General features: G+C 48.3%; 1 protein-coding gene across 6 annotated transcripts; it reads right to left on the bottom strand.

Moving 5' to 3' along the window:
- Positions 1-1,722: 1,722 nt before the first annotated feature.
- On the bottom strand, positions 1,723-25,443 carry COPS3 (COP9 signalosome subunit 3). 6 transcript variants are annotated; one of them, XM_004266769.3, is made up of 12 exons: positions 25,287-25,443; positions 21,230-21,359; positions 18,732-18,844; positions 18,591-18,640; positions 16,983-17,075; positions 15,362-15,541; positions 12,586-12,726; positions 10,295-10,468; positions 6,980-7,066; positions 3,290-3,403; positions 2,331-2,411; positions 1,723-2,040 (listed from the first exon to the last, which is right to left on the bottom strand). In XM_004266769.3, the coding sequence occupies exons 1-12, from the start codon at positions 25,339-25,341 to the stop codon at positions 1,987-1,989; spliced, it is 1,272 nt and encodes a 423-aa protein (XP_004266817.1). In that variant the 5' UTR covers positions 25,342-25,443; the 3' UTR covers positions 1,723-1,986. The 6 variants fall into 6 exon arrangements, with proteins under 6 accessions (XP_004266817.1, XP_049558090.1, XP_033278551.1 ...); XM_049702133.1 differs by having other exon boundaries at positions 21,230-21,378; positions 25,287-25,408; XM_033422660.2 differs by lacking the exon at positions 25,287-25,443 and adding an exon at positions 24,797-24,819.
- Positions 25,444-27,657: the final 2,214 nt, after the last annotated feature.

The raw sequence follows: 27,657 nt of genomic DNA, 5'->3' as shown, positions 1-27,657 counted from the left end.
CAAACTGGAGGCCCCACAGACCAAGCTACTCACCTAATAAAGTCTAGACTAGAAGCTGAATACTGTCCCTTTGAGGGGAGGCGGGGGGGGGTTCCCACTGGGCACCGATACAAATAGAGACACATATAACGCAAGTACTGAATTCTGAGGGTGATCAGTTATTCTCGTTAATCTGGAGTACTTATTAACATTTGAGAGCACCATGAAAAGACACACTTTAAGAGTCCACAGAGAAACAGTAGGTCCACTAATGAACACCAACCCCAGGCTACATCCTTGGACCTCAGAAACTGCCCTACTTGCCTAGGTGCAAGCTCACCATCTTCGGGCACCATCAAAATGCTACAGGTATTCATAACTGAACGTGTTGACAAAGGGAGCTGCTGCTGAGAATTAACTCCAAGGAATGGCTGAGGCTATCTTAACTATTCACGCAAACAGATTCTGGTAACTATTCAAAAACGAGACTCAGGCAGTGCCAGGCAACATCTGCTCAGCATGTGGGGTCTCATGCTCACTTCTAGTAACAAACGAGGCCACTCATCTTGACCCAAGATTTTCAAAAGCCACTGCTGTCGAGAGAAAACGCTGGCCAGTTGAATAGAAACAATGTAGCAGAGCCAGTAACCACACATTAGAAAAGGGAAAAAAGTCTCCCAAGGGATTCATAGAATGTAGGTGGCTGGAGGAGGTGCCCAGTGAAACTGGGTCCCCGACGGTTTGTGGAGGGGGAGGCCTGCCTCCTGGGCTGTATTGCCACGTGGACACGGGGGCTGCAGTGAGGCGGATCCCCAGCACCCTGCCAGGGTCCTGAGCCGACTGCAGGGGGGCCTGCTCCTTCCCTCCCTAGGTTTGCAGAGCTCTAGCCCCGGAACCAAGAGAACACACGAGGGCAGGTGTGAGGGCCGGGAGTGAGGGCCCTCCTCCCCAACCCCGACAGGAGGGGCTCACGTGAGCGCCCTGCGAACGCGGGAGCAGGCCCTAAACACCGGGCCCTCTGGAAGTCAAAGTTTCAAAATAGTGCGGTGTTTCAATGAATCACTATCCGGGGAAGAATCTAGTAGTGTCCACATGAGGAGCCCACAAGAAAGTTACTTTTTCCTTAAATAGCCATGACTGGCAACTACTAGAATTCTCGAACACAGTTGAGGTGATTTTAATTCAGATCCAGGTAAATCAGAAGTTGTCCAATTGTTTTCATAAAAACAAGACTGTGTAACTTGCCACACTGATAGAGGGAAAATTTCTTTTTTTTAAATAAATTTATTTATTTTGGGCTTCTTTGGGTCTTCGTTGCTGCCTGTGGGCTTTCTCTAGTTGCGGTGAACGGGGGCTACTCTTCATTGCGGTGTGCGAGCTTCTCACTGCAGTGGCTTCTCTTGTTGTGGAGCACGGGCTCTAGGCGCACGGGCTTCAGTAGTTGTGGCACGTAGGTTCAGTAGTTGTGGCTCGCGGGCTCTTGAGCTCAGGCTCAGTAGCTGTGGCCCACGGGCTTAGTTGCTCAACGGCATGTGGCATCTTCCCGGACCAGAGCTCGAACCTGTGTCCCCTGCATTGGCAGGTGGATTCTTAGCCACTGCGCCACCAGGGAAGTCCCCTGATATCAACTTTAGATTCACATCTTCCAATAATTCCTAAAATCTGTACCTGTTCACAATGAATATGTTTGTTAAAAGCGTTTCTGAGGAAAAAAGTGATACAGAAGACACGCCAATGTCCAAATAATTTAAAACAAAAAGGTAGATTTAATGCAATAACCACATTAATCTGAGGATAAATAAATCCACAACAGGCTTTAAAGTTTGAAAACGTTTTCCTTTCTTTGCAGAGAGAATGGTTTTCTGAAAGCACACAGGACCGAAGACGTCAAAACAAAACACACCGCCTTAGTGTCTAGGTGAGTCGGGCCTGGTCCTCCCTGCTGCCTTCCTGACACCTGCCCCGTACACGGAGAAGGCTTCTTTGAAACTCAGGAGGGCACTGGCTTCAGGAATAACTGGATGGCTTGTTTCCTGAATCGTCTTCCTGTGACCCCATGCTCTGGAAGGGAGGGAGAGAGGCAGTGCACTTGTCTGCCCTGGCCAAGGGTTTCCCGCCAGCCCCGGACACCTACGCCCCCGAGGACGCCACCCCGTGTGCGGGGGAGGCAGGTCCAGGACCCCCACCCTCATCCCTAAACACACTTCCAGCCTGGAGTCTGGAAACGTCCCCAACGAGTATGTCTCTGTGAGCCTCCCCGATATGGCTTCCGGGCACAAGCTCACACACCTGATGGAGGATGCCACCCCGCCCCGCCCGGCCCACTCCGTGAGTGAGGGGGCCCCAGTCACCTTCTGCACGAACTGGGGGTTCACTGTGATCTCCTGGTCCATGGCCCTCAGCCGTTCGTCCAGCTCTATGCACCTCAGCATCTGCGTGGCAGACAGGTGTGGATGCGCTGAGTGAGCGGGTTTAGGGCAACTTCACCTTTTTAGCCTAGACTATTACTGTGGGTGCTATAGGGTCACAACCCTGGGGCCAGATGAATTCTGGAGTCAGAAGTTTTGGATTCCGTCAGCAACACAGTACAGCAGGACCTGGGGCAGCACCCTGTCATCAAACATGCTGACATCTTTTGCAGTGTAACCTAAAAATATTCATTTGCCATCACATGAGTTACAAAAAAAACCTTCCCGTTTTCAGGGTTTTTTAAAGAAAACTTGGAATTGCCAAAAACAGACTGTGGAGACATACTGCTTTGAAGGTTCTGGAGCTGTTCAGTTCAATCCGTTTGCCTACACAGAGGTAAGAAACCAGACCACCCACACACTCCTGGCTCATGTCCAGATCCCGGCAAGCACTCGGAGCAGGATGCGCTCCGGGGCCCACGCTGCTGCCCAGGGGCAACTGCGGACGGCTCGTCTCCTCCAGCTGCCCGCTCTCCCCCAGCAGAGACAGGGGATTCCTGACTTCCTGAGCTGGGGCTCCAGATTCACATTACTGAAGGCTCTACAGTATAGGTGGCCACTGGGTACGGATAAAACCGTACCGATTCTAAGACCCTTCAACTGTTTCAGGAGTTGAAGGAGGCTTTGGTGAGCTAGACAAATAAGCTAACCCACCATCTACTTATAATCGTACAACCTGGGAGAGTCCACCTTGAAATTAACTTTCTAAGAAATAAGATGTTCTTAGAAAACTAGTTGGGAACTACCCGTATTTAGAGCTAAAATTATCTCGGAATATAGAGTCAGTGTTTCAGGTATAACATCATAAACATCAGCCCAAAACACCTGGCATTCGTATTTACCTCCTGATCGATGTTATGAAGCATGGCGGGGTTATTATATTTTTCAGGGTTATCATGGAAACTGACCATCCCATCCTTCTGATTAATACTTGCAAAAATTTCACCATCTTCTATCTATAAAAGAAAAATCAGGAAAGCAGTTTAGACCCAAAAACGATGTGAATATGCAGTTTCAAAACAATCAGGAGAAATCACAGAAAGCAATAAATACATCTGTATGTGTATTTAGAAGCACCACCTGCTTATTCAAAGATATCTGTTAAATACCTATCACGTGCTCTGCACCAAGATAGATGTGAAGGGGTAAAATCCACATAAGGTAAATTAACCACTTTACTTAGTTTATTTATTTATTTGGCCATGCGGCATACAGGATCTTAGTTCCCCAACCAGGGACCGAACCTGTGCCCCCTGCATTGGGAGCGCAGAGTCATAACCACTGGACCACCAGGCAAGTCCCAAATTAACCATTTTAAAGTGAACAATTCAGAGGATTCAACTACACTTGTGATGTGCAGCCACCAACTCTACGCTGTTTCAAAAGATTTCACTGCCCCCACGGGGAACCCGCCCCGTTTAGGCAGTCACTGCCCATTTCCCCTCCTCCCAAGCCCCCTGCACCCACTAGGCTACCTTCTGCCCCATGGATTTGCCTGTTCTGGATGTTTCATATAAATGGAGTCAGACAATATATGGTCTCCGTGTCTTGCTTCTCTAGCATAATGTTTCGGAAGTGCCCTTACATCTTTAGAAAATTTCTGTGAGATATAACTGACGTTGCCGTTGCATTTTAAAAAGTGAAACCCTAACACATTTTTGTTTCACTCCAGTAGAAATTGTCTTCTGGTCCTTTAAGAAAACTTTTCTGCCAATGTTGATTCCAAGGCAGTTTCAAGGTCTTTGTTCTTCGCATCAACAACTGGGGATTTATCTGTTTGAACTTCATCGCCAAATCCTGTCCATGAAGTAAAAAGCGAGAAGCCAATAAAATCCTAAACAGGTGTTATTCTAACAAATTGCTCCCCAGGTGACAGTGGTCTGTCACAGTGGAACTGAGCTGCCTGAGTTGGTCTGCTCCTTTCCATCCTGGAAAGGGATGGGCCCCAGTTAATGAAACACCAACAGCCCAACACACACTAAAAAGAAGGCGTAACTCTGACCCCATGAGCAAAGAGAGCTGCCTCTTCACAAAGGGGAAGGACATGCACACTGGGCTCACCACAGTGGCACTCTCTGTAGTAACTACAACTGGAAACAACCCAAGCGTCCCCTGATGGGAACGGAAAGGCAGCCTCGTACAGTGGAACGCTGCAGCCCTGCAAATGAACCAACTACGATGATACGCAACACTGTGCATGAATCTCATGGTGTTGAGCAAAAAAAGCCAGACCCCGAAGTACATATGCTGTACGTTTCCTTTTATATAAAACTCAAAAATAGGACGTGACTAAAACTAGGCCGTTAGAAATCAGGATAATAATAACCTTTCTAGGCAGAGGTAGGGCTGGAAGCAGGTTTGAGAAGGCTACACACTGTATGATTCCAACTATATGACATTCTGGAAAAGGCAAAACTGTAGAGAAAATAAAAAGATCAGTGGGGGTGGGGGAGGGGGAGAGGGACAAATAGGCAGAGCACAGAGGACTTTCAGGGCAATGAAAATACTCCACACGATACTATGATGGACCCATGTCCTTATACACCTGTGCAAACCCATGAAAATACTCCACACGATACTATAATGATGGACCCATGTCCTTATACACCTGTGCAAACCCATGAAAATACTCCACACGATACTATAATGATGGACCCATGTCCTTATACACCTGTGCAAACCCACAGAACGTCCAACACCATGAACGAACCCTAATGTTCACTAAGGCCTTGGGATGGTGACACATCTGTGTAGGGCTGTCAGTTGCTAAGAACTGTCCCACCCGGTAGGGATACTGATAAGGGGAAGCTGTGCACGTGTGGGGCAGGGAGCCCTGTCCTTTCCCCTCAATTGTGCTATGAACCTCAAACCGCTCTAAAAAAATGGAGTCTTATTTAAAGAACAACCCCTGCCTTCATAAATTTTCCACGGTAGGGCAGGATTTTTCAGGTGTGGCCTGACGTTTTGAGCCAGACAATTCTTTGTGGCGGGCGCAGTCCTCTGCATCGTGGGAGCTTGAGCAGTGCCCCCGGCTCTACCCGCTACATGTGAGTAGCACCCCCAGCTGTGACGACCAGAAGCGCCCTCAGACATTTGCCCTGGCAAATACCACGTGTCTCCGGCAGATAGAACACCGCCAGCGGGTCTGGAGTTTGTCAGGGTCCGTCTGGGCTGGGCAAGCACCTCGCTAGCTGTGTCCGCACCGCTGACGAGCAAGTCCGGGGAGGTGTGCGGCTGACCCACGGGACGAAACCCTGTGGGCGGCAAGGTGCTCTCAGCAGGCGCTCCGAGGCTGGGGAGGTGGGACGGGTTTTGTTTGTTTGGGATATGTGTCTCTGTGTTTGGAGGATTACGTTGAAGGAAAAACCTCCAAACATTTGTAAATTGAACTATGGAAAGAAAATACTCCATTATCACACTGAAAACAGTTTCATGACTCCTAATCCGGACCTGGCAGCACTCCTGACATCACAGGGGAGATCACTAGCAGAAAACGCAGAATGCTGACTTTCTACATGAGAAGACGTGCCTGACCCAGGCTAAGGACAGAGGTTTGCTCTTGGGGATCAGATCGGAGGCATGCGTTTGTGTAACAGAATAACTAAATGATGCTATTTCAACTTAGTGGGTTACCACATAGTCATTTAAATGCTTATCCAGGGACTTCCCTGGTGGCGCAGTGGTTAAGAATCTGCCTGCCAGAGCAAGGGACACAGGTTCGAGCCCTGGTCTGGGAAGATCTCACATACCGTGGAACAACTAAGCCCGTGCGCCACAACTATTGAGCCCGCGTGCCGCAACTACTGAAGCCCGCGTGCCTAGAGCCATGCTCGGCAACAAGAGAAGCCACCGCAATGAGAAGCCCGCACACCGCAATGAAGACCCAACGCAGCCCTGCCAAAGTAAGTAAATAAATATTAAAATGCCAACCTTTAAAAAACAAATAAATAAATGCGCATCTAAATTTGGAGAGTGGGGAGTTACAACTGGGAAGTAAACGGGTCTCAGATGTCCTGTGACATTTGCTATCTGCAGCTGGAGCTGAGCGCGTGGGGATCTGCTCTGAGTGTGGTCTCGGGGTGACACGGCCCAGGAGGGGGGTGAGTCAGACTGCCACCCATGAGGTCACCAGGCCCCTACCTCGCTGCACAGGACTTCCTCAGGGCAGCAGGGCCCTGCCCCACATATGGCTCGTCCGTGGGCTCATCACAGACCAGCAGGCAGAGCAGCACTGCTTTGTGTCTCTTTGTATTATCTGAAGTATTTCATGAGTGTTTTAAATGATATTCACAAAAACTGTGACAATGAAAATATAAATACGGAGCACTGCTAAGACACCACTGTGTGTGACACATGAGTACATGTCATGGGAAAACCCCAAAGACTATAAGGAAATCGACGAAAATGTCCACAGTGGTTGACGCTGGATGGGCCCCCTTCGTCCTCCTTCGTATTTTCTATCGTAAACACCTGTTACCTTTACAAGGACAAAAATACAGTGATTACTTTTTGAAAAACAGCAACACACTCACCATGTGCAAGACATACTTTTCTGCCTCCTGAGGTCCAGATAACTGCACACGACTTGCCATGTCTTGTAATGACAGCGTTAAAAAGGTCTGAAATTCAGAAGTTAGTTAATCACAAGTAGAAACGCTGAGGAAAGAAATTTTATTAAATGTGTACAGAGTTCTACTGAGTCTCTGAAAAGCTTTCCGATACTGTACAAGATAACTTTTTGTTGTGAAGATGACATGCAATGGATAAACTAAGGTTTCAGCATCAGTTTTCTAGAGGACTAATGACTTTTAAGCAGTATCCCACACGTGTCCTGTACATCTGAAATGACGTGTGCACCGCCATTTCAGCACCGCCTGCAATGGCAAAGATTGGAACCACCTAGAAGTCCGTCAGCAGAGGACTGGCTGAGTGCAGCACAATTACACGAACGGACTCCTACACGGTTGTAAAAAACTTACTGGGTATGGACACTTTTTATGAGCTGGAAAAGAATCCAAGACATGTGCATCGTTAAATATAAAAAAGGATGCAAAACAGGGTCTACAGCACGCTCACATCTGTGTACAGGGAAAGAGTGCATACGTGTGACAGCACACATGCGTATGAGTGCATGTGCCTATGTGCACAGATGATCTCTGGAAGGATATCCGAGAAGCGGGTGACACCAGGCTGCCTCTGGGGAAAGAAAAGGCCGGCTGGGATATAGGAACTGGATGGAGATTTTTGTGTCTTTGAATTTCGTATTGTAAACATATTACCTTGTAAATAATATAAAATTGAAAAAAAATCACATTCGTCCTTCAAAATTCAAAGCTAGAATGTGTAAACAAATAGGGGGTTAAAAGGAAACCAGTGTTTATCATGGGTTTGCCTGGGACTTGATGAAAATGCCCCCTTCCAGGAACAAATTAAAAGAACTCTTTCGGGGCTTCCCTGGTGGCGCAGAGGTTGAGAGTCCGCCTGCCGATGCAGAGGACACGGGTTCGTGCCCCGGTCCGGGAAGATCCCACATGCCGCGGAGTGGCTGGGCCCGTGAACGATGGCCGCTGAGCCTGCGCGTCCGGAGCCTGTGCTCCACAATGGGAGAGGCCACAACAGTGAGAGGCCCACATACCACAAAAAAAAAAACTCTTTCTTTTAGGGCAGCTGGCCATATTTACAATGATGGCATTTTCACAGCAGGCCATGTTAAGACTGTGATGTTGAAAACTCTTGATAAGTCAATGACCGAGAATTCTACTGATACATACACTTTAGTTCAAAGAGTAGCATGCCCTCTGCAAATGAAACTACTGTTAATCCTAAGAAGTATCTAAGTAGTTTAGCGCCAATGAGGACTCAAAAGTGAACATTTCTAAATACCCGGAAGTGTCCTTTTCCCCATTTCAAAATAAGGAGAAACTTCCACTGGAATGTCTACCAGAAGAGGACTGGTTGAGTGAGTTGTGACCATCTGTACAACACAGTATGATGTACAGTCATTGTGGTGCAGGCTTACATTGCCATGGAAACAAGGTGAAGACAGTGAAGAAAGCAGTGTACAGGACAGCACATACAATATGATCCCAACTACAGTTAATGGGGTGTCTACACACAGAGCAGAGGGATTTAGAGAGACGCCCACAAAACATGAACGTGGAGCAGATCTGAGCCTCACATGATAAGCCCATTTCCCTGGTGGCCCTGCAGCAGCCTCTCATCCCGACACCCACATGCAGTACACCTGCTGAGACTTCTTTAAAAGCCTGATTCTTTTGCCCTTTGAATAGCAGACTACTAACCTGGCTGGAAAATCCTCTGATGCCCCATCTACTGTTCTGGCACCACGGCATGACGCCACGCATCCTCCATGGCGGCGCCCCTGCCCACCAGCAGCTGTGATGCCCCCCCAAGGCCGCCGGGAAGGGCTTATCAGCCCAGCGGACTCAAATCAATGGTAAGTCAGCACAGTAGGACCAGGACGCTGGTGACTGTGAAGCCCCTGCCCCGCCCTGGACTGGCCACCCAAGGCCCTTCATGTTTGTTTGGTCACACTCTGGATCCGTGTTTATCCAATCCAAAATGGAAAACTGCACTTTCCATATAAAGCATACCGACTTCTGGGTATAAGCTATCAACTGATTCCAAAGTGACGAACTGGGGTTGACCATTTCACAAGAGTTTAACTGATGATTTTCGCAGTGATGCCTACTTACTAGATTCCCTAAGTTCTAATTCTTCATTTAACTCTCATTCGCCATTTTGTAACTTAACATTTTTTTGAACGTGCACTGTCTTCTCTCCTTGTTCACATTTTGGTTTTCCATCTAAACTCCCAGTACCAGTCACCCACGGGTGCAGCTGTTTCCCAGCAGCTCCTCTCGATGGCGAGATAGAAACTTATTGTACTTAGAGCAGCTGTGTTGGCACCTGGGCCAAATGGAAAACACTGTGGGGAGAATTCAGCTGCTGGTCACCTTGAATCGTTTAGGTCCGGTCTTTTTAGCCTACGGGTCCAGCTGGCTTTTCTCTGACAGGACATTTGTTTTTCCTCTTCTCGAGGCGCTCTCTCTTTCGTGTCTCCATCTTCCTCTTACAGACGGATGTCTGGAGTGTCTGGAAGGGGCCTCCTCCTCGTGTGCGGTGACCCTTCCCTCTCCTCCTGCTCCAGGGGCGATTCTCCCCGTGCAGTGGCGGCCTCCCCGGCTGCCCCTCCTCCCCCTGGTCCCCTCCAGCCTCCCTGGCCCTCGCATCAACTGAGCAGCATCCTTTCCCGTCCTCTGCCTGGAGCCCCACAGCCCCGTCCTTAAGCCCCAGGAGAGGAGCCGCACCGTCCCATCGCCGCTGCTCTTTGTTGGTTTACCACTCCCTGCAGCAAACGCCTTCCTGGCTCATGGGGAGCTTCGTTTTTCTTTTTACACTTTCCTGGGCGGTTTTAACATTTGATAATAAGCGTATTTTCCGTCATCAAAAGCCACTAGGTTTATTTTCATCTTGAAAATAGAAAATACACGATCGGCTCACCTCCCCCAGCTCCAGTGTGCTGGCCCTGTGCCCCCGCGTGCGTCAGCCCGCCGCAGGGTCCAGAGCAGCATGGCCACGCCCCCGGGCTCCCTGTCTGTACCTCCCAGGGTGGCCATATCTCCTACCTCTTGCCCTTCACCTGTCCCTCTTCTCAAATACCCTGCCCCAGCACTGGAAAGACCAAAAGCACCCATCAAAGTGCCCTAGGGAGTCAGCTGGGAGAGCTCTTCCTCAGGACGAGACCCTGTGCTGCTGCCTCGGCGCTGAGGGGGGCGAGGGGAGAAAAGGAGCCCAGGGTCGGAGGGGCCCGGCCAGGGCCTCACCTTGGTGAGCCTCTGGATGTTCTTCTTGTACAGCGAGGACAGGCACTGCTTCACCAGCCCCATGTTGTTGTCGCGAGTGAAGGTCTCGCTGTGCTTGGTCACCAGGGTGCGGAGCTCCGAGGGGTTGTTGGTGGAATAAACTTGCGCTAACTCGTGGTACGCGTTGCTAAGAGGCTAAAGGTGTGCAGGCGGGAAGAAACCAGATTCGAGAGTTAGAGGAACGGAGCCTGTGTAAGACGCAAAAGAAAACATGGCACTAAATTTGGAGCAAGTACATTCAACATCCTTTACTGTTACCTAACAAATTATAATTTACCCAAAGCAAATGCCTAGTTTTCAAGACCAAGGATAGAAATGCACCATGGAGTAGTTTACTGTCAAACAAAAAAAACACCCACTTTGTAGTACAGAGCAAACTGCTGCACAGCAAGTGCAGCACACACAGTTAGTAAAGGCACACAGGTCTTTTTTCTCCATCAGGGGCTCTTGATAAACCACTTTGGGAAGAAAGAAGGAAAATTCCCACCCTCCTCAGTTTCCTCTCCCGCTCACACATACCTCACCGGGTGCAACGGGACAACCCGCTACTTCTGGGGGGACCAGAGACAACAGGGCTGAGGGCGCACTCAGAGGTGTGCTGCTTTCACCATCGCATGCGCTCCCCTCTACCTCATTATGTGAGCATGCGTTGCCCTCTATCTCATTACGTGAGCATGCGTTGCCCTCTATCTTACACGCGCGCATGCATTGCCCTCTAGCTTATTACGTGCACATGCATTCCCCTCTATCTCATTACGTGAGCATGCGTTGCCCTCTATCTTATACGCGCGCATGCGTTCCCCTCTATCTCATTACGTGCACATGCATTCCCCTCTATCTCATTACGTGAGCATGCGTTGCCCTCTATCTTATACGCGTGCATGCGTTCCCCTCTATCTCATTACGTGCACATGCATTCCCCTCTATCTCATTACGTGAGCATGCGTTGCCCTCTATCATACGTGTGCATGCGTTGCCCTTATTACATGCGCATGCGTTCCCCTGTCTCATTACGTGAACATGCGTTCCCCTCTGTCTCATTACGTGAACATACGTTGCCCTCTTACTACATGCACATGCGTCCCCCTCTATCTTATACGTGTGCGCGCATTCCCCTCTCTCTTATATGTGAGAAACTGGACCCAGGCCCACGAGTAGGTCCGTGGTCCTGAGACACGGATTCAAACCTGCATCCCCACCCTGAAGCCTGTGCCCTCTTCACCACTCTGATATCACCGCCAACAAACCACAACTGTGGGGAAGGAGGCTGAGTCATGGGGACCTCACCTTACAAAGGCCCTCCTCCTAGGGCCACCTCAATCACCCCGGGAGCTCCCCAAACCTGCGCGTCCTTCTACCCACCCCCATGCCCCCGTATGTGACTAAAAGCCTGGAGCCTGAGAAGCACGACGGGCTCTTAGAGAAGGACACGGGCCACCCTCAACAAGGCAGCACGGAAATCTTCTCATCAGGAAGACTCTCACGCTGATCTAGTGAAATTCTGAATTTTGTACAAGGAGGGTCAGCAAAAAATTGTTATCAGAATGATAGTGACTTCAGTTTAAAAAAAACAAAAACAAAACCCTATGAGCATGTATTATTTAAAAAAAAAAAAAAAAGTAGGTCATTTCTTCACGTGGTCCCAGGGCTGAGTCCTCAGGGAAACAAGAGCAGCTCTGTGAGCAGCGCTTGGGGTCTAATAAGATTCCCCGGCACTTGGTCAAAGTGAGAGTCCAACAGAGTCAGCACTGCTTTTCTAGGACCTTAAACATCTACAACTATGATCACCCAGAGCAAAAGTGTGAAAACAGATTCCTAGGAACATCGCGGTCCGTCAGGCGATCGGTGTGCACGGACTAGGAGGGTTCGGGCTCTGCCAGACGCCCAGCAGCCGGCAAGTGAGCATCTGCTAATTTAACGTGCCGGGAGAGCTAGGGCCCGTCGAATAAGACGACAGAGGGCTTCCCTCGTGGCGCAGTGGTTGAGAGTCTGCCTGCCGATGCAGGGGACGCGGATTCGTGCCCCGGTCCGAGAAGATCCCACATGCCACGGAGCGGCTGGGCCCGTGAGCCATGGCCGCTGAGCCTGCGCGTCCGGAGCCTGTGCTCCGCAACGGGAGAAGCCACAACAGTGAGAGGCCCGCGTACCGCAAAAAAAAAAAAAAAAAAAAAAAGATGACAGAGCTACGCATCACCACAATTTCCTATGAACAGAACATGTCACCTAGGAAATCTTCTGTTTTAAAAACTCACCTTAATGAATCTTCCCACAATTTGAGACGTGTATTTCGGCAGCTGCTGCACTTTGCCAAGCAGTATCAAAGAAACGAGAATGTACTTCTTATATGCCTCCAGCATGATGTGACTGACAGCCATAGCAGGAGTGGCGATGGCCTGAGCAGGAGTGAAGACAGCAGGGGAGCCTGATTTAGGAAAAGAGCACTTATACTAAATCACTACCTTTTAATAACTCTAGCATTTACCCTTTGAACACATCCAACTCACTGGGCTTTGGTGTCTTCACCAAGCTGTGCGACTATCACCACTACCGAATTTCAGAACATTTTCACCCCCTAAAAAGAAACCCCAGGCCGTCAGTGGTCACCGCCCACCCCCCTACCCCAGGCAACCACTCCTCTACTTCACATCTCAATGGATTTGGCTACTCTAGACAGTGCATATAAATGGCTTTTTTCTCTGTGTGTGGCCTCGCTGCGTGGCTTATGGGATCCCAGTTCCCCAACCAGGGATTGAACCCAGGCCCTGGGCAGTGAGACCACGGAGTCCTAACCACTGGACCGCCAGGGAGGTCCCATAAATGGCTTCATGTAGTCTTTCGTGAGCAGCTTCGAGGTGACATTTTCAGGGCACACCCCTGCAGTGGCCTGTGTCAGGACCTCATCTGTGTCATGGGCCAACAGTGGCCCACCTTCTGTGTACTCAGATCCTCAGCTGGCGGGCGTCTGGCCACGTGAATCATCATGGTGCTGTGAACATTCATGTATGGATCTGAGTGGACATTTGTCTTCACTTCCCTCGGGTGCAATCCTGGGAGCGAAATGCCAGGTCATTTGGAAGTTATAGGTTTAACGTTTTGAGGAAGCGCAGAACTATTTGCAAAGCGGCCACACCACTGTGCACCCCGCTGGCAGTCACGAGGGCTCTGAGTTCCCCACATCCTCATCGACACGTTACTGGCTCTCTTTTTAACTTCAGCCATCCTAGTGTGACTTGATATCACACTGTGGTTTTGATTTGCATTTCCCTGATGACTAGTGCTTTTAGCCATCTGTCTATCTTCTTTAGAGCAATGTCTATTCAAACCCACTGCCCATTTTTAAAATTTTATTGTTGAGTTTTAAGACATCTTTGTATATTCTGGATGTAAGTCTCTTATCAGAAATGTGATCTGCCGATATTTCCTCCCATCCTGAGGCTGCCTTTCCACCTTTTTTCACCTGGATTCATGAGGGTTAAGAATTCAAAACTATCACACCCAAATCAGCCCAAATGTTCCAAATCAAAATCCAAGCCACTGAGCCTACAAGGCACTTCTGAGAATTATTCAGCGGAAACACTCATGCAAGTGCAGAAGAACACAAGTGCCACGATCCACACGCAGCACTGCTTTAATGGCGAAGCACCAAACCTGCTTAGAGTACCACGCCGACCGGGGGCTAGTGGACTGCCAGGGCCACATGTGGCATAGGGTAAGAGCAGGAGGCTACTTTCATTCTTTACTTTATATAATGCTGTGTGATCTGAATTTTTTTCACTAAGTACATCCTTCTTTTGGATTTTAAAAAGGCAGTAAAACAAAATGTGTCACCTCCTGAAATTAAGGTACTAATACTACCTGGAGCTGATGTACATCATGAAGACACAGCGCCATGAAGTAGACTGTCACTTGGGCAAAAGAGGGACTACGTGGATTATCAGGTAAAAGCCTTCTAGCTGTAAACGTAAACATGCTGTGTCTTTGACATTTCAACTCTGTGACAGACCGCGCACCCTCCTGCCGCGCGCCCATGTCTCGGCACCCCCAGACCATCGGCGGGCTCATCCCACCTCTGCTAGGCTGCAGAGCCGCCGCGCGTTCAGTCGCTGCGGGTGTGTGCTCGCAGTTTTCTGAGGAACTGAGATTGTGACCGTACGGTCAGTGTAGTCCCCTGGAAGGTCCTACCTGACCAGTCACGTCCTTGAAAGACATCGCCCCTGCCAACAGCACCTGTGGTCACCTGCCCTAGGCCCCCAGCGATGCTGGCCAGCTCCCGCTCACTGAGGCGACACCCACTCACACGTCTGTGCGGGGCCTTCTACAGCACCTCAAATACACCATGAGCGCCTCTGAGGCTTAGAATGTCTTTTATTACCTGAACATGTGCTCTGAATGAAACAACTTATGGACATCTGGCAAATTTATCCTAAAACACTGGTTTTAGCCAGTACTGTCTATCTTTGTTAGACCCTGAGTGAAGCTGCAGAGCTGCGCAATATGTCTCATTACACAGACACAAAGGTGGGAGGCACTCTTCACTGTGTACTCCTTCACACCCTTTGAATTACAGACCAGAAGAATGTTTCATTTATTAAAGTAACAAAAACTCGGGAGTTCCCTGACAGTCCAGTGGTTAGGGCTCAGCGCTTTCACTGCTGTGGCCCTGGGCTCAATCCCTGGTCGGGGAGCTAAGATCCCACAGGCCACGCGGTGCAGCCAAAAAAAAACAATGAAAGAAAGAAAAACTTAACCGAACGTCACATCTGGTTTCAGAACAAGAAGATGCGTCAAAGGTCACTCGGTTCCATCCCTTCCCCACACACAAAGGAAGCTACAAAGTCAAGAGACACACACAACGCAACCCAAACCAGACAGGGGTCGTGGCAAAGCCTGGTCAGCCTGCCCCACAGTGCCCATCCCTCCCCTGCCCTGCGCCCCTGGCCACAGGGAAACGGCCTCTGAAAGGACCCTCCCCTGCAGCTCCAGCCACCAGCCTGCAGGTTCATACGCCCCCGGGGGAGCGCCGACTACCTGCTCGTAGAAGTAGAGTGCCCGCTCGAAGTTCTTCAGCCCGGTGTAGACCATCCCGCCGTAGTAGTAGTAGCACAGGAAGTGCTTGGCCTCGTAGGCCCCGTTCTCTTTGCAGATGTCCACCATGTCCACGTCCAGGTACGGGAGGGCGGGCTTAAAGCACTTCGCCAGCAGACACAGCTGTGGAAGAATTGATGTGAAGCCATCATTCTAGGTGCATTCGGCTTTAGCAGAAAGAGCAAATTCGCAGATTCCGCAAAGTTCTAGAAAATAACTGGCTTTACATTTTATTGACTAAAATGATCTAAATGTCAGCACGTTATTCCATTTTCTTAGGCATTCAGAATACAATAGCATTTCTTTAGAAAAGACTAACCAGCTATGACATAAAGGGCTCCACATATGAAGCAAAGCCCATCTATTTACAGATGCACGACAAGTGTGACCTTTTCTCTTCACTGACCTGGTGAAGGAAGAACAGTTTCTCTCCAATCACTGCTTTTCCATGTCTGAACCCTTCAGGTAAGTGTAGGGAATGTGCAGCTCAAGAAAGCAAGATCCAGCAAAGTTCTGTGTCTGGGTGATGCGGCACAGGGCACGCACTGTACACCTGAGATCTGCAAACCTCACTGTATGTACGTCACACCTCCATCACAAAAGTTTTTTAGAAGAAATAAAGAGGGGACTTCCCTGGTGGTGCAGTGGTTAAGAATCCGCCTGCCAATGCAGGGGACACGGCTTTGAGCTCTGGTCCGGGGAGATCCCACATGCCGCACAGCAACCAAGCCTGCGCACCACAACTACTGAGCCTGCGCTCTAGAGCCCGTGCGCCTAGAGCCCGTGTTCCGCAACAAGAGAAGCCACCACGATGAGAAGCCTGCGCACTGCAACGAAGACCCAACGCAGCCAAAAAATAAATAAATAAAGAGAAAAGAGAGCACGTCTCCATGTGAAATTAGAACATGTGGTTGAAATAATCCACATACCATGCTATTCATTAAGGAAACAATCTAGATACCCCACAGGGACTGGCTAAACCCATGTTATGGAATTCTCTGCAGCTGTAAAGCACTGACATGGAATCATCTCCAAGACACAGTAAGAAAAAAGCAAGGTACATAAGACATTGTATAGATTAGCATTTGTGTTTAAAAAACTAGAGAGGACAAATATAAACATATCTGCTTATACGTGCATAAACCATCTTTGGAAGGATGCCTAAGAAACTACTAATTCCAGTTTCCTTTGGAGAGAAGGGATGGGTGGCCAGTCAGCAGGTGGGAGACGGGCTTCATTATATACCCACCGCCCTTTGCCATCTGGGTTTGGAGTCACACAAAATAAAATAAATACATGAACAACACTTTGAAGTGTAAGAAGTCTCCTGGTTCGTCCTCAGGTTCCAGAGCTCCTTACTGGGATTATTAAGGTCACAAGCGCTACTCACCCCACCTGCCCCCACATCACGAGCTGACTAGCTGGGCCTCAGTCGATGGTTTGCGCTCAGTAGCCCCAAGATTCCCTTCCCAGCAACAGGGGCAGCTACACATTCCGAGGCTTAGAACACAGCGCCATCTTCACCAAGTCCAACCGTGACTCGGGGCAACCCCTCGCTGCTCACCTGGCAAAGGTCAGCATGGACGGAGGTCAACTGGTTTGTGTTCATCTGCATCTTGTCAATGGCCTGCTTAAGGACGCCGATTCCGCGCAGGGGCTGTCGGAAAGGACACCTGTCAGCACGCTGGGTCCTAGGCTGTCACTTAGAAACGAAAGTAACATACTGATGGGCTCTTCTAAACCACAAGAGGAGGGTCCCACAGCCTCTCACGAAACTTCTGTCCCTATTCAGTCAGAAAATGTTGTCTTAAGCTGTTTATTGTGATATGTAGAGTAATTCAGCACAACTTTTTAAATCATAAAGCTTTTTCTAATTATTGGAGATCAATAATCAAAAGCAACATTACACTCTCAAGAGTTCATTATACTTACAGCTAAACAAAAATTTTACAAATTATTTACAACAGATGAGACCTATGCTTAGGAGACTGAATTGTGGATAAGGACGTTGGCATTGTCCAGCAGGGCAGTCTAGATGTCACCTGTAAATTCTCTCCAGCAACATCTCTTACCTGGTGGTAAATTGCTGTTGAGAGTGATACCACAAGCCCCTTTTACAGCACAAGGGGTGCCAGAATGGCAGTTCCAAGCACAAACGGACCGTTTTCCTGCCCTGACCATGAATAACAAGACCAAGAACCACACGAGGTGCAGTCAGCTTCTGGAGAGGAGGTGTGACCATAAAATAGCTGAGGAACTTAACGTGCTTTTTCAGTAGAGACTTGGGATTAACCATCTCCCTCAAACAATAATTATGTAGTGCTCCCACAAAATACCAACTGGCTCTTTGTTTTCAGCCTCTTTTACACTAGTCTTAAAGTTGAATTTCAAATCAAAAAGAAACTTACAAATTACAACTTGTGTCAATATCACAAAAAATAAAGAGTTTACCAGATTAAAGGAAACTAAAGACACACAACAATGTAATTCAACCCGTGATCTGAGACTTTCTTCTGTTATAAAAGATATCAGTGAAACAACTGGTAAAATCGGAACCAGGTCAGATTTGCTAAAGGAGTCAGTCAGTGCTCATCTCCTCATGTTGGTCAGTGTGCTGCAGTCATGCAAGAGAACGTCTTAATTTGTCCTAATTTCTAAGAAACACTCGCTGAGGCACTCAGGCATCACATCTGCAACTTTCTTTCCGGGGCTCAGGAAAAAGAGAAAAGAATGAACAAGTATGGTAAGACACTAACAGCTGGGGGCTCTGGGTGTAAGACGCTAACAGCTGGGGGCTCTGGGTGTAAGACACTAACAGCTGGGGGCTCTGGGTGAAGGGCACTTATGGCAATTAAGTATGCTAACCTAACAACTTTTTTGTAAAGCTAAAATTATGTCATAATTGCAAGTTAAAAGGTTTAACAAACAAAAAAGCGGCATTTTACAGCACAAGGGTGCTAGAATGGCAGTTCCAAACACAAGCAGCAGCCTCCCCCTTGAGGCACCACTTCTGTGGTCAGAGCCCCACAGTGGATGCTCTGAGCTCTCCACAGCGACCACGTACATCCGAGCATTAGGGTCTCAACACCAGGCTGGAACCCTTACACTCAGCGCATTGTGCAGGTTAGAGGCGTGCAAAACAGAACTATAAATACTCAAATAACATTCTTACCTGTTTTCTTTCCACAAGTGCATTTGTTAGCTGATGGCAAAGCCCAGCAACTAGACACAACAATAATAAAATATTGAAAACATAAATGACTACAGGGCAGAATACATTCCGTGGAAAAGAAGAAAAAGCTGCTCCCCTTACAGGTGTCTGTTGCATAGCGAATGTGCTCCCCGTTACAAGTGCTGATGAAGAGCTGAACCTGTGAGAACAGCGTCTCGAAGTCAGGAACGCTGGGCATAGAAAACTTCACAAACCTACAACACAGAGAAAAGAAGCAACTTGTCCTGGCGTCTCACAGGGAAACGGAGAAGTCCGTCCGTCCGTCTGTCCATCCTGCCTCCAATGCTCTGTGAAGTTAAAGGAGTCACAGTACTTTTAAAAATGAAGAACTGGAATCTGTGAGATTCTTCCGGCCTGGTTCTCTGCACAGTCAAGACACAGAACATGGACACAAATAGAGGTTAAGAAAAATATACTTAAAAAAGAACAACTTTTACCCAGAGCAGTTAGGCAAGAAATAAAATGCAACCAAAAAAGAACTTTCAAAAAAGAAAACTCCGTCAAATGAGGCCAAATATCAGGTTGTCCTGATACTCGTGAAGTAACTGAATATAAACTCATAACCAAAAAATTTTTAAAATAGATTTCTTTAGCAGTCCAATGTGCTCAGTACTGCTTTATTCGCCTAGAAACCAGCTGTGGGCTTTTCCTGCCTGAGCAGAACACACTGAAGCTACGGGCTGGCCGGAGGCCACAGCAGCGGCTCATGGTCACGGTGCTGCCCCAGGACCCAGGGGATGCTGGGTGACCTGGGAGAAAAACTAGCTGCAGGGCAGGCCCGGAAGGAGTGGAGCGCTGAGAAGAGGGACGACTCAGGCAGGTGGCCCGTGCCGAGCCACCCGGGAGATGATGCCACCAAGTGCCATCGTAAACACCAAGGGGGGTCGGAGAGGTTTCGAGGGAGGAATCACATAAGCTACCACCACTTAGGCGCTGCTTACACGTAAACTGCAAGCTCTTCTTTAAAAAGAACAAAAAACTGAATGGTTTAAACTCATTTCAAGAAAAATCAAATGGGTATTGTTGCCTAATGACAACTTCTCCATTTTCCAATCTGTACTTCCATCTATATAGTATTACTTAACAATGCCACCTTACATCTGTAATTACACTTTCCAAGTATCAAAATGTGTCCAAACAATCTCATCTGGGCTTCACAATAGGTCAGTAAGGCATTGTGATTTCCATTTTATAAATAAAAATATGAAGCTCGGGGCCTCAAACCTCATAAACAGCAGAACATAGATTCAAACCCAGGGGACCTGGAAACAAGGTCGGGGCTCTTCCCAGGTTTCCTTTAACTGATATACAACGTAAAACGCCTTCTAGTTTCAAACAGCTTCCACACACATCACCTCACTTGACATGCGCATCCGCGTATGCTGACGTGTGTACAAATCATGCTTTCTGTTGTTTTAATCGGAAACCACAGGCGGCAGAAATCTTCCCCATCCAACCCAACCCGCGGAACCTCCTGCAGCGGAGGCCCTGCTCCACATCTGCATCGTCTGAAACAGTGGCTACAGGCAGCTCCTGAGCCGTTGGGGTGTGGCAAGTGCAACTGAGGAACTGGACCTTTCACTTCACTCATCCATAAAGATTTACATTCAAACAGGCACATGAGCTACTGGCCGCCCGTGTTCCGACGGCACCTTCCTCCTGACGCATACCTGTCTCAGAACCTCAGTGCAACTGGAGCCAGACCCTCACTTTAGGTCAATTTCTTCTCGGTTTACTTACATTACCTCAACTTTCATAACAACCACAAAATCCCGACTTATAACACTACAACGTCAAGAGAAAAGAATTCAACTGTCAAAGACGCAGAGTCACAAGAGTTCAACAGACCAATTGAAATAACGTCTATTTAACTTGGCCCTAAAACAGCTTAAACTTGTACAGCAACTATAGCTTTTTTAAAAAGGGGGAAAAAAAACCAGCTTAAACTTGTCTGAAGGGAACTGGAAGCCAGGCTGCTCTGGATCACTGGTAACTTCCCTCGGTATAGCCCCTGTGCCCTGTTCTGTCACTCTTCCCTCTTTTCTTTCTAAGTTAGAAAATGGGGAGAATCCAATGGACTACGTGAATAGAAGTACTCAGATAAACGCAAACTACAGCGCCCTCAACTGAGATGGCCATTCATTTTTTAAAATACATTTCAAAATGTGTATAAACATAAGAGTTTTAAAAGATGATAAAACAGAACAAAATATAAAAGCACCTATTGTATAGCCCAGGGAACTCTACTCAATGCTCTGTGGTGACCTAAATGGGAAGGAAATCTAAAAAAGAGGGAATATATGTATAGTTGATTCACTTTGCTATACAGCAGAGACTAACACGACACTGTAAAGCAACTATACCCCAACAGAAATTAATTTTAAAAAGTAAAATAAATAAAAATGAAAGCAATGATTAGCCGCATCGAGTTAAAGGTAACTACTACAACGTGACTTCAGTTGTGCAAAAGAGCTCACTGTCATTTCCAGGGCTTACTGCATACACCAAAAAACCCCAAAGCCAGAAAGTGCAGCGCTGAGGTTCAGCGTGCACAAAATCATAGAGGAAAACGCCCTTACAGAACAGCAAGGACTCCCAAGGAGTGCTCCTGGACATCCAGAGCCCCGAGCACGGTGTCCAGATGGGATAAGTTCTTCGCAAGGAGCTCCCCACTCTTGTTGATCAGTTCACAAAGCTGAGTCATTTGCCCTGGAAAACAGGAATAACACTATCATTCAGTTATACCACTAACCAAACCAAAGGAGGTCAAATCCCAGACTTCACACCTCAGACCTGCAGGTGCCTGAAGGTGATTTCTTCTCCTTCATTTCGGACGAGGACCCAGAAGGGCCAAAGACATCTTGCCTGCAGCCTCAGCACTAAACTTCCCACCTTCCTCTGGCCCCTGAAGGTTTCCCCTTTTCTCCACTCTCGCTTCCAGTCCCCCAAGCCAGCAGTGTTCACATCACCGCCAGCACCGCCGCACCTCCAGGACTATGACTTCACCTTACGGCTATGCCTCTGGGTCCACTCCTTTCTCTTCCTCCACCTTCCCTCAGATCCCCACCATTTCCTGTCTGGACTCCACCGTCTTCCAAGTGGTCTGCCTCCTTCCATCTCTCTCGTCCAGCCCACAGCCCACACTGCACCTGTCTGACCTTTCTGAAGTGCAACTCCCATCACACCCCTCCAAACGCCCCCTCGGCCCCGCCTGGCCTCCTGAGCCCCCCTCACACACCAGCGTCCCCGCTCTTGCCTTAGGTCTCTGCACGGCTGCTCTCCAAGCTCAGTGCTCCCTCGCGACTCTTCCACGACCCCCACGACCCGACTCACTCACGTCAATGGTCAGCCCGGGCCCCCCCCCCCCCCACGGCTCTCTGTCCTCTGTGCTCTCTGCATCCCCGGGATCCTGGTGTTAGGTCATTCACGTGAACTCAGCAGGAGAGTCGTCCCTTCCCCAGCTTCAGAATGCAGTGCTTGCCTAGCACCCAATCAATCAACAAGCAGCTTGTTGTTGAATTAATCTAATTGATCCACCAATCTTTCCCCAATACCACAATATTATGTCTTAACAACTAAGGTACAGAATCTAATTAGGCCAGAATTGGACTCACCGATTTCCCCCCAAGGAATTTTCTTTTTTAATTGAGATATAGTTGATTTACAATATTATATAAGTTTCAGGTGTACAAGATACTGACTCACAATTCCTAAAGGTTAGACTCCATTTATAGTTATTCTAAAATACTGGCTATATTCCCTGTGCTGTACAATATATCCTTATAGCTTATTCTATACATAGTAGTTTGTACCTTTTAATCCCCTACTCCTATCTTGCCCCCTCCCCTTCCCTCACCCCACTGGTAACCACTAGTTTGTTTTCTATATGTCAGTTTCTTTTTTGTTATATTCATTAGTTTGTTGTATTTTTTAGTTTCCACATGTAGGTGATAACATGCAGTATTTGTCTTTCTCTCTCTGACTTACTTGACTAAACATAATACCCCCGAGGTCCAACCATGTTGTTGCAAACGGCAAATTTTCATTCTTTTTTATGGCTGAGTAGCATTCCACTGTGTGTGTGTGTGTGTGTGTGTGTGTGTGTGTGTGTGTGTGTGTGTACCATATCTTCTGTATCTATTCATCTGTTGATGGACTTAGGTGCTTCCATATCTTGGCAATTGTAAACAGTGCTATGAGCACTGGGATGCATCTTTCCAAATCAGTGTTTTCATTTCCTTTGGATATATACCCAGGAGTGGAATTGCTGGATTGTATGGTAGTTCTGTTTTTAGTTTTTTGAGGAACCTCCATACTATTTTCCACAGTGACTGCACCAATTTACATTCCCACCAACAGTGCACGAGGATTTCCTTTTCTCCACATCCTCGCCAACATGTGTTATTTGTGGACTTTTTGATGACAGCCTCTCTGACAGGTGTGAGGTGGTATCTCACTGTGGTTCTGATTTGCATTTCCCTGATGATTATCGATGGTGTAGACTCACCGATTTTAATGGGTTATTCTGATGACAGACACCACGGCCACACTCTACTCCCACATCCTACCAGCTGTTTTCTGGTGACGGTGGAGGGTACACATAAGTCCACGGGCATTAACCTCTCAAGTTTCCTCCTCAACAGTTCTCTTTCACATTTTGAACTTCAAGCTACCCATACCAGCTATTTCTATTTAGTAACTGAGTGGTTTTTCCTATTAAAAAACACTTAGGAAAAAAAAAAAACACTTAGGGGCTTCCCTGGTGGTGCAATGGTTAAGAATCCACCTGCCAATGCAGGAGACACAGGTTCGAGCCCTGGTCTGCGAAGATCCCACATGCCACGGAGCAACTAAGCCCATGCACCACAAATACTGAGCCTGTGCTCTACAGCCCGCAAGCCACAACTATTGAGCCCACGTGCCACAACTACTGAAGCCCTTGCACCTAGAGTCCACAACAAGAGAAGCCATCGCAATGACAGTAGCCCCCGCTTGCCGCAACTAGAGAAAGCCCGCGTGCAGCAACGAAGACCCAACGCAGCCATAAATAAATAAATAAAAATTTACTAAAAAATAAAATAAAATAAATTTAAAAAACACTTAAATGGTATAATGCTTAAAAAATCCAAGTGACTGTAGCCAGGAACTCTGATAATTTCTAGAGCTTCTTACTATACTTTTAAATTTTTACCAAAAATAAACATTCCATCATTATCACACTCACTGCAAAACAATAACAAAGAAAGTCCATTAGGTATCACCTTTCACGGTAATGATACTAGTTGAACTGGGAAATATCAATACCAACTCATCATCATGTTGTTAGAGATCTCACTGGCAGGAATGAAATAGCTTCTTTGCGGTGATTTGAATCACCCACAATTAAGCATTTCAGTCCATGATTTTCCCCCAATTAAATAACCAATCCTGAGATGAGACCTAAGAGAAATGCTGGGTCACCCTGAAATCATAAGGCAGTCACTTCGTGCAGGCCAAGGGGAGACACACCTAAGGGCCACAGGGTGCGTGTGAAATGAACCCAACCAGATGGGGGCCAATGAAACGTCCTCTAATCAGAGAAAGCTGGGACATTATGCCATTCCCTTCACTTAAGGTTCATGGGAGAAAATTCTGAATAAGAGCTGAGGAAACAAGCTCATTAACGTTTGCTATTCGGGGAGCATGAGGCACAAGCACGAGGCACAGGGGCACAGGCACGAGACACAGGGGCAGGGCAAGTGTCCTGTGCCTCTCTGTCCGGCACACTGCTCCTAAAGCAGCGACTTGCACAGAGCGTGTGTGCAAAGCTTTCAGATAAGTGATCCTGCTTGATGCTCACGACCACAGCCCTAGTTCTGTCTTGTAAATAAGGATACTGGCCCGGGGAAATTAGGCAGCTGGCACACCGAGCGACCGAGACAGGACTCCAGCCCAAAGCTTCTAGGCACACGGAACCGCGGGAAGGAGAAACTTAAGTCCGTGGCACGAACGAACGCATGGATTGCTTTTTCACGCCTAGAGAATATGGCTCACCTGTGAAGCCAACTCCTGCCAGTAACGAGAGAAACAAGACAGAACCGCGCCCCACACCTGAGCAACCTCGGGGCAGCGCCTGCCCACGCTACTCAGGAGAGAAGCGTGCCTACCCAAGGTCACGCAGCTCCTGCAACTTTAACGGTTCCTCCCTCTCAGTCCTGACAACTCGGCGGAGTAGGGCCATTTCTATTCCACGAATGAACAAACAGGGTGGGGAAAGAGGCCTTACAGCAGCGGCCAACTACTTTAATTCTGGGCCCAGGGCTCGATACGCAGGTGATGAAACGAACGAACCAACTGCATGAAAATTAGAAAGAAAATTAACAACGGTCACAACTCCGCCCGCAAGAGGGGAGCCTGGAGCCAGGGCCCCCGGGGGACGTGCGCGCCAAGCCGCGAGGGGCCCCGCCACGCGGCCAGGTCGGGAGGGGCCGCCGGGAGCCGAGACCGAGGGGGCACCGACGGCGGGGGGGCGGAGGCCGGGGGTCGGGACCAGGGCGGAGAGGGCGCCCAGCTCGCGCGCTCGTCAGCCCCGGCCCAAGCGCCGAGACCCCCGGGCCAGCCCGGACGCAGACTCGCGGCCTGCGCCCACCGCCTCACCTTGGGCCGAGAGCTGGCGGACGCTGTTGACGAACTGCTCTAGGGCAGACGCCATGTTCCCGGCGACCCGGCGGCGGAGGCGGCGCACGCGGGACGAGGACCGGCGACCCACTGGAGGGCCTCGAGGGCGATGACGTCACTTCCGCCGCTCAAGCACCGCGAGATCTCACCTACCTGGGACCCGGCTACTGTTTCCATGGAATCCGCTCTAGGGATGCCACGCCGGAAGGCAGCTTTCTTTCCCTTCCGTCTTCGTTCTGTGCACACGCGAAATCGCTCCCTGGATTTAACGGGGATGGTGGGCAAAGGAAGGAACTGAACTCCTAGTTAGGCACATCCTTTCCGGATTTTGTTGGGAATGGCTGTCCCGTTTAACACCTTGCCAAATCCTCCAAGCCCGGCTTAATTGCCACCTCTTCCCTGAGGCTTTTCCTGCGAGGTAGTAGTCCAGCCAGGCAGGCAGCATGCGGTCAAATCCCTTGTCTACCACTTAGTAGCTCTGTGACTCTGGGCAAGTACCTTGGCTTTCCTCTGCCTTGTTTCCCCATCTGTACAATTCTCACGGTAAACCACGTAAAATACTTATGGTTGGAGGGGAGTGATGTGAAGTGGGGCTGCTGCAGGATAGACAGGGACCACGTCAAGTAAGCTGTGTTAAAGATACTGGACTTTTCCCCGAAAGATTGGGACGCCACGGAGAGTTTGATGCAAGAGAGTGGCATGATCAGACTTGCACTTAGAAAGGGCTGTCTGACTTTACATGGATAACCTCAGAGAATCATTTAGGAAGCTATTACAGTAGTCAGTCGATATGAAATATAATAGTAAAAATTGTACCTTGAAATAGAGATGGAAATAAATTGATGTATTTGGGACAAGTATAGATGAATGACTTTAACACTTGTACTCTAGGATGGAGCTGTCCCTGAATGCTGTATGGCAACATTTGGTCCTCAAACAGAAGACAGACATTTTGAATTATAGGACACATTTCCACGGAAGTACATGGATTTTAATAAAAGCCAAAAATGTTGTGAGAAGTTAAGCACTACAATAATTCAAAATAGCCACAGCTACTAGTCATACTTTAAATTTTGTTGCCTATTTAGATTGTGGCGTCTGTTCTCAAAGTGTGGTTCCTCAGCCCGCAGCATCAACGCCACCTGGGAACTTCTTAGAAATGCAAATTCTTGGACTCCACTTTAGACTTCCTACAAACTCTGAGGGTGGTGCTCTGCAGTCTGAGTTTAACAAGCCCTGAAGGTAACCTTGATGCACACTAAAGTTTGAGAATACCTGCATTGTGGCAAAGAGGAGCCAGGAATCAAATCACACTCATTTCAAAACTGCTAAGGGCCATCCCACCCTTCTCTCTTCCTCTCAAGAGTGAAATGACTGAAGGAGATGTGGTTAGAGGGATAACCTTGGATATATTCTAACTATTTTTTAAGCTATTCATGTGTAAAATCCAGCAATTAAGTTTATTTTTAACTATTTTTTATAAATCTATTTTATTTATAAATCTATTTATTTTTGGCTGTACTGGGTCTTTGTTGCTGTGCGCAGGCTTTCTCTAGTTGTGGCGAGCAGGGGCTACTCTTTGTTGCGTTGCGTGGGCTTCTCATTGCGGTGACTTCTCTTGGTGCGGAGCAGGGACTCTAGGCACGCGGGGTCAGTAGCTGTGGCTCGGGGGCTCTAGAGCGCAGGCTCAGTAGCTGCGGCTCACGGGCTTAGTTGTGCGTTCTTAGATGTGGGATCTTCCTGGCCCAGGGCTCGAACCCGTGTCCCCTTCATTGGCAGGTGGATTTTTAACCACTGCGCCACCAGCGAAGTCCCCAGCAGTTACTTGAGACACACCTTACAACAAACAGCCACAGCAGTGAGTGGAGATACCACATTTAACTATCTGTTTTTCATTCTTTGAGTACACATTTACTTTGTCTCTGATATGTGTCCAGCCCTGTGCCAGATGCCAGGTGTATATCTGTCATCAAGACAAAGTTCTTGCGGCAATGAAGCTCTGGCTGTAGGAGTTACACACAAAAGCAAGCAAACAAAATACTTGCAGCGAGTCAGTACCTGTTATGAAGAAAATGAAACATGGTCATGGGGTAGAGGAAGGTCAGGAAATGCTTCCAAGATGTGAAGGGTGAGAAGGAGCCAGTGAGAAGGGATCTGGGAGCGGAGAGTTTCAGGGAGAGGAACAAATGTATGCCAAGATCTTTAGACCCAAATAAGCTTGGTGTGTTTCTGGAAAAGACAAAATGCTAGTGTGTCTTAGAGTATAGTGGGTGAGGAGGGTCCTGGTGTGTCTCTGTTGGATACTGCTTGCCTATAACAACAGTAATAGTCTCTTATTCATTCAAATTGA

Source organism: Orcinus orca, chromosome 19, assembly GCF_937001465.1.
Source record: "Orcinus orca chromosome 19, mOrcOrc1.1, whole genome shotgun sequence".
In the NCBI taxonomy this organism is placed as follows: Eukaryota; Metazoa; Chordata; class Mammalia; order Artiodactyla; family Delphinidae; genus Orcinus; species Orcinus orca.
Note: the sequence above shows the minus strand (reverse complement) of the source record. Positions and strands in the feature narration are given on the sequence as shown.

What these genes read in the sequence shown, in the direction of transcription:
- COPS3 (XM_004266769.3), bottom strand. Translation starts at nt 25,341, where the DNA reads ATGGCGTCTGCCCTAGAGCAGTTCGTCAACAGCGTCCGCCAGCTCTCG. An exon ending in TCCATGCTGACCTTTGCCAG is followed by an intron (nt 15,542 to 16,982) that starts GTGAGCAGCGAG and finishes ATTCTTCCACAG; the next exon opens with CTGTGTCTGCTGGCGAAGTG. An exon ending in ACCCCCAGTTCGTGCAGAAG is followed by an intron (nt 2,041 to 2,330) that starts GTGACTGGGGCC and finishes CCTCCCTTCCAG; the next exon opens with AGCATGGGGTCACAGGAAGA.